Source organism: Lygodium microphyllum, chromosome 28 (genome assembly GCF_053477565.2).
Source record: "Lygodium microphyllum isolate KBCC chromosome 28, Lygodium_microphyllum_v1.1.10, whole genome shotgun sequence".
NCBI lineage: Eukaryota > Viridiplantae > Streptophyta > Polypodiopsida > Schizaeales > Lygodiaceae > Lygodium > Lygodium microphyllum.
Window position 1 is genome coordinate 32,203,385 of NC_141162.1, and position 20,414 is coordinate 32,223,798.

Sequence of the window (20,414 nt, forward strand, 5' to 3'; positions counted from 1 at the left end):
TCTTTCTTTGATGCATCTGAGGAGATGCTACAGGAGTAGGATGTGTTAGAGCTACAGCTGGAGAGGACATCTCAGGATATGGAGGAAGTCACCGAATATGGGAGATACCTTGTGGAGATGGGCACAGCACACATGTTGGCCATTCTCAATGGCCTGGCTAGATACCCCCTATCCGGCGCCTTCACATGTTATCCTCACCGACACAGTGCCAACATAGTAGACTATGTTCTTGCCCCACCGATGCTGATATCTCACATCCAGGACCTCTCACTATCCCCACGCCTTCTCGGAGTTGCAGTGGATCATGCCTACCTATCATTCACCATCGACCTCTAATTCACTGACACGCAGACCCATCATGTAGCTCACCGACACCCGAGATACCTCTTTTCCAGAGAGACAGAGGATACCTATGAGGCGGAGATCCTTAGATTGTTACATGATGCAAACCCCGATGTTCCATTATAGGAGCTAACTCAGCAGTTCAGTGAGGCCCTACACATCGCTACAGGTGCAGCCTTCCTACACTCACGACCCATACACACAGCCTCCACCGGGGTGACACCCCGAAACAGCTGGTATGATGATGAGTGCCGTGAGACCAGAGCACGGCTACAAAGAGAGAGAGCACTGGGGTCCACTACCCACAGACAGGCACAGATACTCTTTAGACGCCTCACAGGGTGGAAGAAGAGAATATTCTTGGCCCAGCTGGAGCGAGACCTATATCAGTTATTCTTGAGGCAGGACTATCGAGAGGCTTGGAGGCTTTTCAGAGAGCATTGCCCGACCACACCTATTACGTCCACCGCTGTATGGGAGGAGTATGCAACTAGTCTTTATACTGTGGAGGGTTAGCCACCTCTTCCTGACCCACTTGAGCCTTGCCCAGAGACCACCACTTTCTTTACAGAAAGTAGGGTCCGAGAGGCCTTTGACAGACTTAGCACAGGAAAGGCAAAAGATCATGATGGATTAGTAGCCGAGCACTTGATCCATGCTAGAGATTTGGTAGCAGGATTCCTAGCTTACATGTTTAATAGAGCCATGTGTGAAGGCCTACCAAAAAGCTGGAACGCGAACACTATTGTGCCCAACCTCAAGTCAAGGAACCCTACTCTACCCACTAACTATCGGACTATCATGGTTGGGCATACATTGGCTAAGTTATATGCTTCCATCCTTGAGCATGAGTTAAGCAGGTGGGCAGAGATATGGGGTCTTAGAGCACAGGGACAAGCTGGCTTTAGGAGAGGCTTCTCCACATTGGATCACATCCTCGCATTTGAAGCAATCATTGAGGAGGGAAGGGCCCATGGCCGACGGACCTACTGCTGCTTTGCGGACTTCCGCAAAGCCTTTGACATAGTACCGAGAGATAGGCTAATACATAGACTGCATGCCATGGGAGTACCGAAAGAGCTCAGTTGGGGTATTTTGGCACTGTATGAGAGAGTTGTGGGCAGAGTCCGGACACCTGAGGGCCTTTCGACACCTATTTACTCCATCATTGGGATGAAGCAGGGATGCCCCTCCCTCCGATATTATTTGGCCTGTACATTGATGGGATCGCTGATTACATTTCACACGAAGGAGATAGAGGAGCTCCACTAGCTGGCACTTGGATACCTCTCCTATTGTATGCAGATGACATTGTATTGATAGCTGACTCTCCAGAGGGTCTACAGAGACACTTGGACGCATTACGCTCCTATACTTGGGACAGTGGGCTTTCAGTGAACCTTGGTAAAACCAAGGTGATGGTATTTAATACTACACCACAGTGGGTCAGGACATCAGCACCTGAACTCACATATGGATCTGAGGAACTAGAGTATGTGGATTCTTATACATACCTGGGAGTCTTATTCACAGGGCCCATCTTTTCCATGCGAGAGGCAACAAACACTAGACTGACTCGCGGATACACAGCACTAGGTGGTTTTGAGAGGATGTGCTCACAGGTGCAATTCCAAGAACCCCACACCAAGCTATGGCTCTTCGATACACTAGTCACATCCACACTACTTTATGGAGTACAGATATGGGGGCCCAGTCTTGACCACCGTAGCAGATTAGGGCGCACTTATGATGGATGGAGGTCGATGGAGAAACCCCTAGTGTCCATGATATCCAGGATGATCAGATGTAAGGCCTCAGTGCCACATGAGATCATCAGAGCCGAGCTAGCAGCTGCACCGATTGTGGTAGAAGCCCTCACCCGATCGGTTGCATACATACATAGCCTATGGGACTTACCCAGACACATATGCACGGTTGGCCCTTGAGTCCTCCAGGCACCTTGCCAGAGAGGGTGATACTTCATGTTGGTATGCACAGATGTCGGCCTAGTTTGAGCTGCATGGCTTTAGCATGGACAAGTTACCCCCCTTCCAGTACTCCCATCATGCACCATCTCTTGATCTGAGCAAGTTAGAGATTCACAAGAATATCACGATGGATCTTACCCAGCTGGATATCAGGCGGACATGGCTGATGCCAGGGCAGAAGCTAGGGACAAAAATGGCTTTCTACCGCGAGCATTTCCTTCACACTATTGACGATGGATTCATTGTTCGCCCGAGATACATGGACACCCACCTTTCCCATGGGATCAGATGTACTATTGGCCAATTGCGTACCTCCTCACATCAGCTAGAGATTGAGACCGGCAGATATAGATCCATCCCACAAAAGGAGCACATATGCCAGATATACCAATTAGAGCCAGAGACAGAGGAGCATTATATATGCCACTGCCCAGCGTATTATGAGGTCCGTGGTCGTTTCCACTCTCTCTTTAGAGACGGATTTGGACCACTATCCAGAGTCATGGATTTTACAGATCATGCCTTAGCCTCTTTCTTCTTGAGATACGACAGCTTCGTGACATGCGCCTCAAAAGTACAGTTGCTCCAAGACACCAAGGCCCTTCGCGGAGGCAGCTCACAGACTTCTTTGCAAAGGAGACTCAGAAGACTTCAATACACTTACAGCCACAGTCCACACGAGAGCCTCTTCCACCGCCACAGTCCACACAGAGACAAGGAATATTGATTGATTGAGCCATTCAGCTTAGCAGATCCAGACGTCCTAGGCTTCGACACAGACACTGGTGACACCTTCATAGGTGGATGTAGGGGATTATTGCTTGGGCTAGAGCTAGGCCCTCCATACCCACATGAGATTGTACCATTTGGAGCTCATTGTTACTAGATAGAGCTCTATGTTTACACATAGCCATAGTTAGTTTCCTTTCTTATTTTGCTTTGTGCTACATATTTTGCCCAGACAGTTGTACCATCATACACATGATTGTAACTCATGGTCTCATAGGTCATTTTGGCCTTTCGTAAACGTTAATATATCATTTCATTTCATCTCTCTCTCTCTCTCTCTCTCTCTCTCTCTCTCTCTCTCTCTCTCTCATTGTTTGGTCTATACATAGATGAAGTGTCTGATTACATAGAACGAGGAGCTGGAGCCAACCTGGCAAGGGTGCTGATACCGATATTACTGTATGCAGATGACATTGTTCTCATTTCAGATTCACCAGAGGGATTGCAAAGCCATCTAGATGCTTTGCACATCTTTTGTAGAGATAAAGACCTCACAGTGAACCTTGGAAAGACCAAAACCATGGTTTTCAATACTTCAGCAACATGGGTTACTAGATCTATGTACCAATTCACATTTGGGGGAGACATACTGGAGCATGTGAGGGAACATGTCTATTTGGGAGTCACCTTCTCTGGCCCACGTTTTTCGTTGAGAGGGGCATCAGAGGCACGGCTGGCACATGGATACGCAGCACTAGGAGCACTCAAGAGTCAATGTACTCACATACAGTTCCAGGAGCCCTGCACCAAACTCTAGTTGTTTGACACCCTAGTCACACCTACATTACTATATGGAGTAGAGGTATGGGGTTACAACTTGTACCACATGCGTCTTAGCCCACTCACTGATCAGATTGGAGTAGAGAGGGATCATTATGATGGTTGGGATAGCATGGAAAGGCCATTGATCATGATGATAGCGCGTATGATTAGGAGTAAGCCCTCCATCCCATATCCCATTGTCAGAGCAGAGCTAGGGGCAGCACCTACAGTTACGGAGGAACTCTTCATGGCAGTGACCTTTTGGCGCAGACTATGGGAACTTCCACGCCATAGATACTCTAGATTGGCACTAACCTCATCTAGACAACTAGCAACAGGAGGCGAGAAGAATTGTTGGTTTTCACAAATGACTATTTGGATAAGCCTACATGGTTTGGATATTGACTCTGTCTTCCACCTTTGGATTATAGCCTTGACTGCCCTGTACTTTCTCTCAGCCAATTTGAGTTCAACCAGGGGATCAAAGCTGATATCTTGAGAATTGAGACAGCAAGGACATGGATCCATCCACCACTCCCTCTAGGATCAAGGATGGAGTTCTACAGGAGTCATTTCTTGTGTCTCTCTGATGATGGTTTCACTATTCGGCCAGCATATATAGACACCCATCTCTCCCATAGCGTACAGGTTGCTGTCAGAGAGATTCGCATTCGCACCTCCTCACATAGGCTTCAGATGGAGATAGGCAAATGGATAAATACCCTAGCAGAGGATAGGACTTGCCAGCTTTGCGATTGAGAGCTTGAGATAGAGGAGCACTACATATGCAAATGCACAGTATACTATGATATACGAGGACGGTACCACTGCCTCTTCCGTGATGGATTTGGACCCCTTCATCGCGTCATGGAGTACAAGGACCAAAGATGCCTAGGTCTCTTCTTCTTAGAGCTTGAGAGGCGCCAAACTGCACTATTGCGAGACAGGAGGTCAACTCACCCAGAGGGACACACACAGAGAGTAGTGACAGACTTCTTCTACAGAGCTGACCCTACTGACACTACCAGCCTAGCAAAGAGAAACCCACCCCACCAGACACCTTACAGGCCACACCGTGGAATCACATTGGATAGAGCCATTTCCCTTCGTCGAGCACAACGACCTCGTCTGCCAGGACCACGTCCGAGGAGGCCACACCACAGTCGGATTAGAGCCATTATCACGAGACACCGCAGACTCACCACCAAGCATATCATTGAAGCAGCTAGGGACCGCATCATAGCTGAGATCATGTGCAAATCTTGAGATCAGCTACAGCCCATAGTCCCCACCACACCTTTGTACATGGTTCTATCGGATCTGGTTCTCCTTTCCTTTCCTTTTCTTTTCTATCGATGAAACAACACCACACATGGTTCAACCCTAGTATAGTCCCATCGTATAGTTATTTTCAGTATTGTTTCATAGGCCACCCACTTATTTGTAATGTTATCTTTTCCTTACTGATGGGATGACATTAGACATGGATATACTCTAGATTTTGTCTCATAGGCCACATTGGCCTTATGTAGAGGTTAATATATCTTTCTTTCTTTCTCATGTGTGTGCACACACGCGTGCATGGGTGCACGCATGTGTGTGTGTAGTTAATTCTATTAATTACAAAGATGTACAATAGTCACATGACTACTAAGTATCACACCATAGGTCTGCCTCGTCACCATGGAACCATCCACTAGCCAGCACCCTGCCTCTTTCAATGTCCTCTTTCCATGACACAAACTGTGCATAGAACTGCCCTTTCCTTTCTGCCATAAATTTTGATAGCATCTGTGCCATATCAGCCTGCATTTATGCAACTCTGCATGTTTGAGTCAATTACATTTTTTCGATTGGCTCCACACCCTTTTGTATTTTCTGTCTATCTCCCCCCTTGTATGAGGGGTCTCAAGAGATGAGCCATTCTAATTCACAAACCACTTGTTGTTGCTGAAAGATCTGAATAAATCTGAATATATATGAGTAATTTGAATAAATAGCCCCTTTTTTGCTGTAGTACCACTCTTGCCTTCTCATGCTATCTGTAGTGCTGCAGCACAGGCTACCTGGTTGGCTGGTAAGAGAATTGTACATAGCAATTTGCTATTTACCAGCTAGTTCTAGGTATGCACCATCACGAGATGTAGCAAGGGAGTCCTCTTACATGCCACTATATGAGGATATTTTATAGTTTGCTAGTATGAGTGACATATTCCTAGTTGGAAATTTTAATGTATGCACGGGTTCTACCCAAACAGTGATGTTTGACACTTGTGACACCATGTATTGAGAGATTGAAGAGGATGTAAACATGCAAAGATCATGTGACACTAGAGAGAGAACAGAGTATGGCAGGCATTTCATCACATTAGGGAGTGCACACACGATGGTCATCTATTGGAACCCCAAGGGGGGATCGAGTATAGTAGACTATTTGATGGGGCCACCCTCTTTGTTGCCAAATATCATTGACTTAGCCCTCTCAGGCAGACCTATTGGTTTAGCAACAGATCATGCATATTTGGGTTTTACAATGATAGATGATTGCACCAAGAGCTCACTTACCCCTCGCGTTTTTACAATGATGGGTGATTGCCCCAAGAGCTCACTTACCCCTCGAGCTTCTAAATACCCTACCAACGGGCCAATCAATATTGAGCATATGACACCATACACGAGGTATTTTAGTATTTCCATGCACAATCCCCCTATCTTCAAGGAAAAGGTGGGCCAAGCAAGCATGGAAACCCAAGGCTGATGACCAGCACACAAACACAGAGGCAATGAACACAAAAGATGAATAAATCTGAATAATGAATAAATACAATGCTCAATGCAACAAACACAATGCACACTATGCAAGGTGAATTAAGAACCTTGAACTCCCATGTCTCAAGAATCAAGGCAAAGAGTATAAGCAAAAGGGTGTGTCATACTCTGATGGATCCCGAAACACAGCCAGCAACCTCTAAGAATGTCTAGTCATAGCAAACACAGCTCTTTGACGGCTGGATCAATGATAGATGGACAGGCGGCAGTGCAAGACAGCAAACCACAGCCTGATGATGATGTGGCAGTAGGGCAACAAGATGCGGCTGCACAATGCAGGGTCATCAGCTGACATGGCACACCTGGCGGCAGTCTGGAGCAGCAAACAGAGTGAAATCTGCTATGTGGCAGCTTGCGACAAGCTGAATGATCTCTGCAGCAGCAGCAAGTGGTCATACAGCAGTCAACGCGGGTTGGACAGCAGTAGACAGCAGTTGCCAACACCTGGGGAGGGCTGAACAGCAGGCACCAACAGTATTCAGCAGTGGACAGCGATTCAAACTGAGATATCCACCCTGCGGGGTGTGGACAGCGGAGTCTTGGCACCTGTCATCTGCAAAAACGAAATTAAGGCTAAGTAGTGGGCACCTATCTATTTATAGATGGCTGGGTCCTCCCAATTAGGATTTGACATATGGGACACAAACACTCTCTAGGAGCGCATTTCTTTTTAATAAAAGTTTGGTAATCTAATTAATTAAGCTTGTTTTGGAGGTGTTTAATATGGCTAATCAGCATATAATGCATTTTTAGCTCAACATATTCAAGCTTTCTCCAAAAGCAACAAGGACATGATATGATATTTGCCTCAGTTCAAGCAGATTGTGGGTGATAAGGAACATAGTACACATATACATGGACACCTGGGGGGCAGAAGGGTAGACAGTGACACATGGCAGCAAGACTGGGCAGCAGTATCTGAAGCCACATTTTTTTGTCAGCACAGGAGTCTACCATGGTTGTTGGTGCATATAAAAAGGGCCTTCATTCAAAGCATTACAATTCTCTGTGTCTACAATGAATACTTATACATCTCTGCCTCATAATCGGCATGATCTTCATTCTCCCCTATTTTTGTTTGCTGCAAAGTTTTTACGCAATGACTGCACTTTGATCTTGTCAAATTTCAATTTGCATCATCCCACTGTTCTCAAGAGTTCTTCTGTGAAGACAATGTAACTCAAGTTAGACCTATCTAAACTAAATTGTGCTTGCACCTCTCAGTCATCTTTTAACGTGTGTCACTTTGATCAGGAACCCTGGAGGAAGGGGAACAAGTGCATGCGAAGATTTTTGTCACATTAGTGACAACACGACAATGGAGGAGTTAAATCAGCTAGCTCTAATACAACTTATTCCTTAGCCAGGTTAAACCTGTATTACAAAGTTACTTTACAAATTTATCTCACACTTAATTTTGGGCTTAAAGTGTGTATGCATTCACACCATGAGTCAAAAAGCATAATTATCAGTAATGACTAATATAGATTTCCTTTTCCATACCATATCCCATGCTGCCTCTTCCAGGGGCTTTCCACAATCCAATGCCTCCAGCTTTGCAAGCTCATCTTTTCTATCAACAACCTGAAGTGAAGAGTTGATGACCAAAGTGACTCTCTCTCTCTCTCTCTCTCTCTCTCTCTCTCTCTCTCCGCCCCCCCAACTATTGCCATACCATACATCAGACCCCTACTTTTTATTTCTCACAGCTATTTGTTGTTTCCTAGCCAGATGTTTATTTTCAGTTATACGCCATTTACTCTATTTGGGAAACAAGACAACTGCCCTGAGTTTCAGATGTATTTCTTTTTGTTTCATTCTCTCTCTCTCTCTCTCTCTCTCTCTCTCTCTCTCTCTCTCTCATTTGATGCTCTAGAATTGTGATGCTGGAATCATGATGTTGTTGACTATACTTGTATGGCTTATAGAAGCTTGGTTTCAAAGTCCCAAGCTCGAGGGTTAGCACACAAGCCTCATGAGCAGTTCCAGATTTGCAGTCAGACAGGAAACATTGGTCTATCATAACCAAAATAAGACTCTCCCAGCACTTCATTTTTGTCGAGAAGAAAGTACTTTAGCTATTTCACAATTTCACGTACCCGTCCACTTCCAAAACTCCAAGCAGCCTTCCCTCCCTCAATATTTTCTCTTAGATTTTCCTTGCTGTATATTGCAAACTTTCTGTTAACTATGTTCTCAAATGCTAAGTGGTATACCTTTGCAGCTATAGCCCGTAGATATTTAGCTCTATGTTTTCCAGAAGTGCGAGCCCAGTCCTTCCCTTTATTTCTCACAAAAGCTGTTCTGGCCACCTTGACAGCAATCTCCACATCTTCAGATGTTGCAGCAGGTATGGTGCCTAAAAATATGTTTACAAACACTCAGTTAGTCAGTGTGTATGAGACATATCCCTAAACGATAATGCTCATTGCATAGACACATTGCCATGAGTAGGCACCATATGCAAAATTTAATAAAAATGTGTGGTGTACACAAACTTTAAGAGCCATTCAGCATGAAGCAAACCATAATAGCTTTCATAAGCAGAAACACTACCCCAAGTTGAAAACTGTGCAATTACTTTGTTTATGACGGAATTTCACAAAAATTATCCTGGAACTTGCCATTTCTCACTTTGTGAACATGATAACAGGAAGTATCTTCGAAACAAGAGTTTTCATGGACCATAGACCTTTACCAGTCATAATAAGTATGAATTTGAGGTATTAACTAGCCATAAGTTGATGCTACCATCAAATTTTTGTGGCATCCCTTAAATCAATCAGCCACTTTTCCCGACTTAACATCACACAAAGAACAACCTGCTGGGAAACTAAAGTACATATGGAGAAGGCAGAACAAGTAAGATATGGACAAATCAATGCAACTACAATGGACATGCAAACGTTGAAAGGGCTCAACTAAAAAGGCCATCTTCTTTGTCTAAGTAAATTTTAGTTATTGTGCTTTGTGCATTTCCTTGTCTCTCAGCAATTGTTGCTTTCTCAGCTGTGACTGCCACCTGCTGCCTGATTATGGACTGCCAGATCCAACAGGAGCACTTCTATACCAACCAAAAACTTCTATGAAAATGCCCTTTGTTCTACAAATCAGTCTTCTCTTTATTTTTGTCTTCTTTATATCTATAGGCACTCATGACTTTGGTTTTCTACAAAGAAAGTGAAACCAGCCTTCCTTCCGTGGATGGGTGGTAAATCCCCTATTACAACTTAATAACAGCAGCAAACAATTAATGCAAATCTGAAAATACAAATTTACCTACTGATCTTGGACAATGCATACCCGATTGGCCCCAAAATTGGCGCCCCTTTTGGTATTTCTTTAGCTTTATTGAAGAAGAAGTTGATTTACAATGGGATTCTCCCGATCCCCTTCGCAATTGAAACTCCCCTTGCTGTCTAAAGTGACCAGCAAGTCTTCAATCTATTTTGCCCCTTGATTCAAGAACTGAATTGGCCTTCACCCACTTCATAGACGATGGAAATGCCCCAAATTCAATGGTTGGCTAGTCCTCCACCTTAATTTAGCTGGAATTCACCTTCAGCCTTGTTCAATCCAAGTCTTAGAGCTTCCAATTTTTGGCACACTTCCCGAGGCTGCTGCTAAACCCTAATTTTTGCTGTAAATTAGGGTTTACATGAAAGAAATTTGCAATTTCTCAACCTCCAAAGGTCCAAATGCTAAGATCTTCAAAGCAAGGCTGTGAAATGGCTGGGAGATGAGAGAGAAAGCTATAGAGAGAAAATTCAGAGTTTTGTCGCAAAGCATGACTGAAAATCGGTCAAATGCAGCTGCTGAGAACTGAAGAAAATCAGTCATTACTGTTGCTGCCCTATCTCAACAGCCTATAGATGCTATCACCTGCTGTTGATTGGTCTTCTCCTGCCCCTAGCTGTCTTAGAAGGTCCTCCATTGGCTGCAAATCAAATCAGTAGCATCTCCTCCCTCTCTTTTGCAGGCTGAATACACTAAAATACCTCTCTCCAACCTCTAAAGACGTTTTCTAGTCTTGCATGGGCATTTTTGACAAGTGGTAGCCTTCCCAAATGGTTTCTCCAACATTACCCATAATTAAATATTAATTTTCAATCTTTAAATACTGAAAATTAATCTAATAATTATTTCGGTGCCCTGAAAAATAATCTGACTGGCCAATAATTAAATTGCCTAGGCATCTTCCACTCTCGAGTGTCTCTACGCCATCTTTGACCATCAGATTGGTGTTAGGTATCATTAAACACCACTTCTCTAGTGTCACCAACTGACATTTATGGCCAAATGAATGACCTAGGCCAACAACTTGCACCAGATATCACCAAGTACCTGTGTATCATAACTTATAGCAACTTTTGCCTTTGATATCTCGTAATTTCCTCGGATCCCGGGCTCGTAAACTTACTTTAATCCCAGTTGCACCTCACATGTGCAACATTTACTTAATCACGTGATTAAAAAGTAATCCACATGTTAACTGAGATTTCAAAAATGCATGTCCTCATGACAGCCCTTCCCCTTGAAATCCTTGCAATCGTCCTCGATTGCACTGCCAAATACATCAAAAGCAAAGTACTACACTCGAATTTCCATAGGGCATCATAGTCAACACAACATTGCGCACTGTTGTTCAACCATTCCATATGCCCAACATATACTGAAACTTACCACCCAACATAACATAACACGAGACTCACAAAGAATCTCAAAAACATTGCCAGTTTATTATGTGACATGTCCATTTCTCATGAGCTCAACTCATTTGGTAAAACCAAACCATAGTATAGCGAAAACCAAGCATAAACCATGGTTGAAACATCCATGGCATCATACGACATATTGTTGTCCACAAAACCAGCTGAATACAACTAAATATTAACCAAACATTACATAATAAGCCCCTGATGATCATTAACTGATGCTACACCAAGCATAACCAATGTCATACCAAGCATAATTGATTACACACCGAGCATAATGGATGCAAATGTACAGTTTCAGAGCTGCAGTGAAAACCATACCGATCTATATACCAAACATAGTGACTAGTACACTGAATAGTGATCTCCTACCAAACATATTGTTCAGCTACAATACCCTGAATGTATGTTGAATACAATCGTGATCCATTACTTCTAGAGCTGTCCATTACCGAGGAGCGGAGGTGCTAGCTCCCTCACGAGCATCAAGTAATACTCTGGATCTCTGCTCTACTGAACTTGCTTGAGTCCGAACTAAAGTCGGCTCTGACTGGAAAGCATCAAGGTACAGCTATAACAACTAAGGATGGTCTACCAAGCCATTCTCCTCCATCCATTTGGCATCCATTGGTGAATAATTTTGAAACTTCATCAAGTACCTTCTAGAACCCTTACCCCTGATCTTTCTCTCTTTGTGTGCCAAAATATGCTCTGGTACAAATATTTCATCGAGCTCTTCAACCTCCGGCTGAATTTCAGCAGATACATCCTTTGGCACATCTCCATGAAAAGGTCTAAGCAAGCTCACATGAAAGGCATTGTGTATCCGCCAGTGAGGAGGCAATTTCAGCCTATAGCATGCATCACTGATCCTCTCCAACACTTGAAATGGCCCATAGTATCTCATAGACAGCTTTGGATACAATCGCTCTTTACCCTTCATCTTTTTCAGCCGTGCCTTTTCAAATCTACCTTGAATTTTAGCTTTATTTTCAAATTTACCCTTTTTCTCAGTCTTTGCCTCTTTGGCATGTGACTTGGTATCATCAACGTGGAATCCTGCATCCTTTCCACATAGCAATGTGTCGACTGTAGTAGCAGTTTCTATAAGCTGAGGCATGCTGCAAACAGTGGACTTAATGCAAAAACCCCAAATACCCTTTGGTAAACCACAAATATACTTCTTCACCTGCTCATGGAGGGTACTGTGCAATAAGAAGTAACTGGCAGGAATGCATCCCAAAACTTCTTATTATATTGATCCAAGTTCTTGCAGTCTTTAAAATTCAACTGATTCCAAGCTGTCATAATGTCTACTTCAAAGGTACTTGTCAACCAATTTGAAGCTAACATTTGCTTGAACTAGACCCAAGTGGTAGGTGATTTCCCTTGAATAAGAAATGTAGACCACCACTGCAATGCACTTCCCTTCAAAAATGTAGTTGCCTTGCATATCTTAGATGCCTCTCTGAAGTTGCCTCCAAAATAGGTTGCACCAAACTACTTAATAAAAATAAGTGCTTTCACCCTATCTTGTGCACCACTGAAAGGCTCAAACTTCACGCTTTTGCCACCTCCATAGTCCTTCAGCGGACCTATGGGAGTCAAGTTATCATAAATGGGCTCTTGAACAAAGGGTGCATTGGTTGTATTTGCATAAAAACCAGCACTATTTGAAGCACCTACATGACCAGCACCAAATCCTTGTGCTCCAATAGTCCCTGAGGGTGCCAAGACATATCCATATGGCCCACTTTATGCCCCAAGCATCATGCCTATGCTGCCATACATGGGATTAGGCATTCCACTTCCATTACCCAAATGCATTGGGTATTGTGAGCCATGCATTGGCTGCTGCATACCATAGGGATTTGTGGCATACATTCCCATATGTGACACATGTCCAATCATAGCATGAAAAATGGCACCACCACCAAAGTATCCTTGTTGTCCCATGCTTGCATGTGCATAATTACCTTGCTGCCCATGTTCCCATGGATTGGCACTACCAAGTTGGCCATGCATTTGCACTTGCTGCCCCATGGATACCAACTGTTTGCGCTCATCAGGCATTTTGGGCTCTTCTAAAGAAGGCTTAGGCATTTCCTTCGGTTCTTGTGGCTGTCCCAAAGTTGTAGGTGTCTTCTTCTCTTTGCCTTTGCTGTCCTTCTTTGGGGCATTCAAAAATTGAGTAAACTGGGGATCCTTTCCCAATTCAGTAAAAAGATTTGCTGCTGTATGCATTCGATCCTTAAAGATATCATCAAATTCTTCAGCCCCTTGCTGGTCATCAGCCTCTTTATGCATTGAAGTGCCAACATTTGGGACATTTCCCACATTTTCAGCATGCTATCCATGCTAAGAACCATGCCCAACATCAATCATTGGATTTCCCCCTTCACCACGTGATTGACCAAGGAGTAATGCATCCTCTCCACTTGATCCCGTATCACCATGTAAAGACATGCTTGCTGTAATTCACTGCTGAGAACAATTTCAACAATAATGCAATAGTCCCAAGTTGCAATCAAGTACCACGGGCCCACCAATTCAAAGGATTTGATGGTATCCCGACAATGGAACCATGAAACCAATCTTCCTTTAGTGGATAGGTGGTAAATCCCTAATTACAACTTAATTACAGCAGCACAATTAATGCAAATCTATGCCCCTTGCTGCCTCAAAAGGTCCTCCAATGGCTGCAAATCAGACCAACAGCATCTCCTCCCTCTCTCTTGCAAGTTGAATACACTAAAACTACCTCTCTCGAACCTCTAAAGATGTTTTTCAATCTTGCATACCCTGATGTCTTCAGCCCTCTCCATCAGATTTCTACTCCAACATGGATGGTTTGCTACAGTCACGATCTATCTACAAAGGAGGACATGTTAGAATTTGCCAATTCTAGGCAATGCCATTGTAATTCATGTGGTGTGGACACTTACTGAAGTATCAATGTGCTATGTATGTGTGTACCTAGTCCCTTTAGACTTTAAAGTAGTGACACTAGGGACTAGAGTAAGTCAACCTAACTCTAGTTAGTTGGTGGAAGGCTGGTTAGGTCAACCTATGACCTAAACTAGTGTTGTACATCCACTCTATTTTTCAATTCAGCAAATCCACTCTACTCTCTTGCTCCAACTCATTCACTGTCATTGTCTCTCATTTCTCTCCCCTCCATAGCTAGTGCATTTCTCACATTTAGTATTAGAGCAACTTCTACGCAAGTTCCGTTCAACCACCACCAGCCGAGGCCACTCCGCCCAAGGTCCTGCTACCACTAGCTTCCGTTTGTGTGAGGAGGAGAAGAACTCAGTTGCTCAACTTAGCTGGGCTTCTATAGCCACCGGCCAACTCAATCCACCATCGGCATTGCCATAGCCACCCAACCACCAAGTTGCACATTGAACAATGCTACCCACTCCGCCAACACCGCCAGCTCAGCCTCCAGAATCACACCAAGGCTGACCTAAACTAGTGTTGTATTTTCACTCTATTTTTCAATTCAACAAATACACTCTACTTTCTTGCTCCAGCTCACTCACTATCATTGTCTCTCATTTCTATCTCCTCCATAGCTAGTGTATTTCTCACATTTAGTATTAGAGTAGCTTTTGCGCAAGTTCCGTTCAACTACCACCAACCGGGGCCACTTTGCCCAAGGCCTTGCTGCCACCAGCTTTCGTTCATGTGAGGAGAAGAAGTGAGTTACTCAACTTAGTTGAACTTCTATAGCCACTAGCCAACTCAGTCCACCATTGGCAACGCCACAACCACCCAACCACCAAGTTGCACATTGAATAATGCCACCCACTCTACCAACACCGCCTGCTGCCCACGCAACCGCCAACTCAGCCTCTAGAATCACACCAACGCTGCTTGTTTGCAGCACCACTCCTACCAACTGCTGCGCTCGCTACCTATATAAAACGCCTCCTGCGCCAGATCACCAACGTGCTGTCCAGCCACCAGGTTGTTGCCTAGCAACACCTCCTATTCCCTATACGGGCAATTATCACCTCCTATGCCTGCGTCGCCTCCTATTCCTACCGCTTGTTTAGCCAGCACCGCTACTACTACTCCTACGCCTACGTCTCTTCCTGTTTCATTGCCGCCACCTACTCCTCATCTGCCTCTCCATGTTCCGCCCCCGCTAACCAAGCCGCCTACTCCAACAACGCCTCCACCTGCTGTCCTCGGCCACTAGCTCGCGTGCATCTTGAGACGCCCAAAATTTGGGAATTTGACCAAATCGGTATCCTATGCACAAATCGACACTAAGCAAGTTGACATTGCACAATTTCTTTCAAATTTGTACAAAAAATTTCAAGCTTTTTGGTCTAGAGGCTCCGCCATGCATTGAGGCAGATTATAGATGCTAGTTATTGTTGGCATGCATCCCAAGGCAACATTTTGACAAAATTTCAGTCTATAGGTTATAAATTTCTTCAATTTCTTTAAAATTTTGTGAATAAATTTTTGTGCATTACTAGCAACATGGAATATCAAGGGAACAATAACTAGAGTAGCATCCTTGGTATCGTCACTCAAGAGGCATCAACTACCCTCTGTGGAATATTATGGTACATAGCCTTCTTGTAGCAAAGGATTTGTGGGACTATGTTACTATTGATCTACACGATCAAGAGGTATTGCACCTCAGACACCTCAGCATAGTGCTAGAGGATAGGTTGTTGGTGTTGCTACTGTTGCTACTGCACCCCCTCCCCCTCCTACCAAGGATTAGCGGAGATGGGACTCCAAGGATACATAGGTCCTATCTTTGAAACCAATTAAAAGTTTAGTCCGACGGTCAAATTGACTAGAAAGCTCAAATGATTAAGTCTTTTCCACTCAAATAGTCACATTGACTAGAGGCCCATATAATGAGTGGTTTCAAAAAGTGAAACCAAATGCTCATGATTGAAGAAACAAACCATGAACTTGTGAACCTATATAATAAAGCTCTCCAGAAGCTAAATTTGGCGACTCCTAAATTTAGGAGGTTACAATTTTTGGAAGTTGCTCAAATGAAAATTATGCTCGCATCAAAGGCTCTGGAATTTCACAAGGAACAATTTTATCTTCAGCAGTTATCTCAAATCCTTAATCATTTTAGAGATTTTTAGAGTAGAAGGTTTGGAAGCTTCTTTCTCTAAAAAAGCAACATGTGGCATCTAGATGAGGACATGTGTCATTTTGAAGAGACAAGTATCCCTACACTTGTCATGTTCTTTGTCATTTGTAGCCTCTACTTTCCACTTTTGAGTACCCAAGCCGCACCCCTATACATTGGAGGTCTCTCTCTTCATTTGAAATAAGCTCTCATGCTGAAATTTCAGTCACATGCTTTGTACTCTCCTATCTATCTCTCATCTAAGAAACACTTTCTTTTTAGCTTGATCGAATCCAAGCACTAAAGAAGAAAATCAACTTGCTACCCGGAGTTTGTAAAAATTTGAAACCAACAGAATTGCAGCAAATCAACCCTTTTGTGTATGGTTCAGGAACCTGGTGCCCATGGTTTTATTTCAATAAATTCCTGTAAAGAGGGAGGGGCCAGTTCCCCTCTCAACGTGATGTTGAATTTTTCCCCCTCTCTCTATATCTTCTAATTTTCATGGTGATAATTGATCAAGTTGGTTACGCTCAAAGTATTACGTTCTTCCCTGCGCTTACATTGGTATCAAAGCAAGGACTTTTTCTTTGCAACAACTTTTCTGGATCACAATCTTTGGGCCGAACTTTCTCACCATGTCAAGAGGCAAAGAGGAGAATTTCGATGAATGACCAGAAGGCTTCCGACACTCTGTATCTATATGCTTCTCTGATTATGACAAGATACAAAGATACAAGGAGCTAGAGGTTGATCTAGAAATTCAAGCTTTAATAGAGAGAAGGGCTAAAGCACGGACTGAAGTGAAGGTCTTTGAAGATTTCCTTATCAAGAAGGCTCTTGAGACAGATGGTATTACAACTGTGAAGGCCTATCCCGGCATGAAAGATCTCAATATTATCGATGTAACTAAGTCTATGAAAGGTAGCATATCACCTATCATTTGAGGATCTACCCAAGCAGGGACTTCAAAGTCTCATCATACACAAGCTGTCTTCTCTTTTTCCAAGAGTCCCTCCATAAAGAAGGGTACGGAGAAAGTCAAAGAGCCGACTATTTCCATGGTAGCTAAATCTCTAAAGATACTTTTAGAAAAGGAAAACGATGATAAAAGAGACTTCAAGCCTGGAGAGAAAAGTGTCAAGTTTGACGTTTTCTATGGTAAGAGAGATTCTCAAAAAGCTACATCTTTTACTAGGCATTTTAATGCTACTTTTGGTAGTGAAGATTATACAAAAAAATTCAAAAATAGAATGGTTAAAATGCATTTAAAAAATGCGGCTTTAAATTGGTGGCTCAAAGTTATTCAAGAGAAAAAGAAACCCAAGTCTTGGAAAGAGTTTAAGGAGCTGTTCAACAAAAAGTTTCTACCTTCATCCTTTGCAGCCGATGTGCAACAAGAATGGAATGAGCTGAAGCAAATCCATGGAGAGAATGTCAAAACATATATCAATAGGTTTGCAGCTATTTCTTTTAAATTTACATCTCATAATGAAATTCCTTCCAATATGGAGATGAGAAAGTTTATCCATGGATTATATCCAACTGTACGGCAAGCTGTCAAGATGACAAAGCTTAATACTTTGGAAGTAGCCCAAGATGCATCCTTAGAAGTTGAAGAATTGTATATGCCATGGATGTTTGGTAAAGCCTCAAAAGGAGAACCACAAATGAAGAAGATCAAGATATTTGAACAAAAGAAGTCAAAAAAACAAGAACCAAAGCATAAGGATGGAGACAGACCACCTTTACCATCCAAAAAGAAACTAACATATCAACAATTAGCAAAATATACAAGAGAAGGACGATGTTTCTCTTGTGGAGAAAAAGGACGCATGGCTGGTCAATGTCCTAATAAGGCAAAGAAGGAAAACCAGCCCCAAAAGACACCTCAAGCCAATGTTGTATCTAAGCAATCCTTGCAACAAGATGAAACTCCATCAAAGAAAAGGAAGCTTTTTATGGCTTGAGATAAAATTGCTAATCAACCTATTCTCATTGATTTTGATACAGGGGCTACATATCATTATTCCATCCTCGAATTGTTGAAGCTCTACATCTACCCAAGGAGAGGTTTTAAACACCAAAAATGTCAGGTGCTCCTTTTCAAGGAATGGAGTCTGAAATTACTCCCATTCTTAGGAAACTACAAATTGAGATAGAAGATTATGTAGATCATCAGAGTTTTGTCATGGGAGATCTTGGTCATTGTGATGTTGTATTAGGAATACCTTGGCATAGAAGAATAGATCCAACCATTGATTGGAATCAAAATAAGTTTCGATTCCCTTCCAAGGATAAAAATGTATCTTTTGATATGGGAGTGAAAGAAAACTCTATTTCCATCTTATCCCATGTACAAATTTGTAAAGCAATGAAAAAGTCTATTTCTTCGTACTTAATTTTTTTCAAAAATTCTAGCAAAGAGTCTAGAATTGAAGAGTCCATCTCAGATATTAGTGAGGACCAAATGAGTTTCTTAAAGGATTATGAAGATTGTTTTGTAGACACTTTACTTGACGAGTTACCACTAGAGAGACCAAAAGATCATCCCATTGATCTCATTCCTAAGAGCTCACCTCGAAATAGACCACTCTATCATGTGAGTCCAACACAACAAGAGGAGATCATGAAGCAAGTGAATGAGCTCTTGGAAAAGAGTCTAATAAGACCCAATTGCTCACCTTTTTGCTCTCCAGTCCTCCTAGTGCATAAGAAAGATGGATCTTGGAGCATGTGTATAGACAACAATACCCTCAACAAGATTACAATTTAGAATAGGTTTCCCATCCAAGAATAAATGATATCTTGGATAGATTGGATGGATTCGAAGTATTAAGCCGATTTGACTTGAAGAGTGGCTACCATGAAATAAGTATTACTTCTCAAGATATTCATAAAACAGCATTCAAGACAACTTTTGGTTTCTATGAGTTTCTTGTACTACCATTTGGCCTCACCAATGCTCCTGTAACCTTTAATGGAATGATGAAAATAACCTTTAGCACACATCAGAAGTTTATAGATACTTTCTTTGATTATATTTTGGTTCACTCAAAAGATGAAAAAGAGCATAAGCAACACTTGAAAATGGTGTTTCAAGAACTCCGCAAACACATACTTTATGTGAATGGCAAAAAGAGTGAATTTTTCCTAAAAGTGATTCACTACTTGGGCCATATGGTATCCAAAGATGGGATTCGGATGGATCCAAAAAAATTCAATGCTATTGTAGAATGGCCAAAATCGACTAATGTTCATGAAATTCGAAGTTTCTTGGAATTATGCTCTTACTACAAGAGATTCATTAAATGGTTTGCAATGGTTGTTGAACCATTGTATAATTTAACCAAGAAAGCAGTAGCATTCCGATGGACCAAACTAGAGAAGGAAGCTTTTGAAGCTCAAGTTTTATATCAGCAAAGGACTTATTTTGATTATACCTAATTTGTCGAAACCTTTTTTTGTGCAATGTGATCCTTTAGCAAACTGCACTGGTGCAATTTTAAAACCAAGAAGGACACGCAGTTGCTTATACAAGCAGAAAGTTGCAAAATGCAAAAAGAAATGCTACTACTTATGAAAAGAAATTAATGGCTATCATTCAAGCTTTAAAAGATTAGAGACATTATCTTTTAGGTGGAGAATTTCTCATCAAGACGGCCCATGACAGTCTAAGACATTTTCTCAACCAACCAAAGATTTCTGAAAAGCATATTCGATGGGCCAATTATTTAGCGCAATTTAACTTTCAAATACTACATATTCCTAGGAACCAAAACAAGGTATCTAAAGCCCTATCAAGAAGACCTCAAATTCATGTAGTGTCCATGATTCATTATACAGATTTCACTAGTATGAGAAACATGTATG

General features: G+C 42.6%; 1 protein-coding gene and 1 pseudogene across 3 annotated transcripts in view; one reads left to right on the forward strand and one right to left on the reverse strand.

Annotated features, from left to right (window-relative positions):
- Positions 1–20,414, reverse strand: part of LOC148011320 (aminoaldehyde dehydrogenase ALDH10A9, peroxisomal-like) — an 85,168-nt gene that overhangs the window by 26,008 nt on the left and 38,746 nt on the right. For all 3 annotated transcript variants that reach the window (XM_087669948.1, XM_087669950.1, XM_087669949.1), the window contains exons 2-3: positions 8,927–9,069; positions 8,214–8,294 (exon numbers count right to left, since the gene is read on the reverse strand). In XM_087669948.1, coding sequence (XP_087526074.1) covers positions 8,214–8,294; positions 8,927–9,069 — 224 coding nt within the window. The remainder of the gene's footprint in view (positions 1–8,213; positions 8,295–8,926; positions 9,070–20,414) is intronic.
- Positions 1,405–7,168, forward strand: LOC148011321 (uncharacterized; annotated as a pseudogene).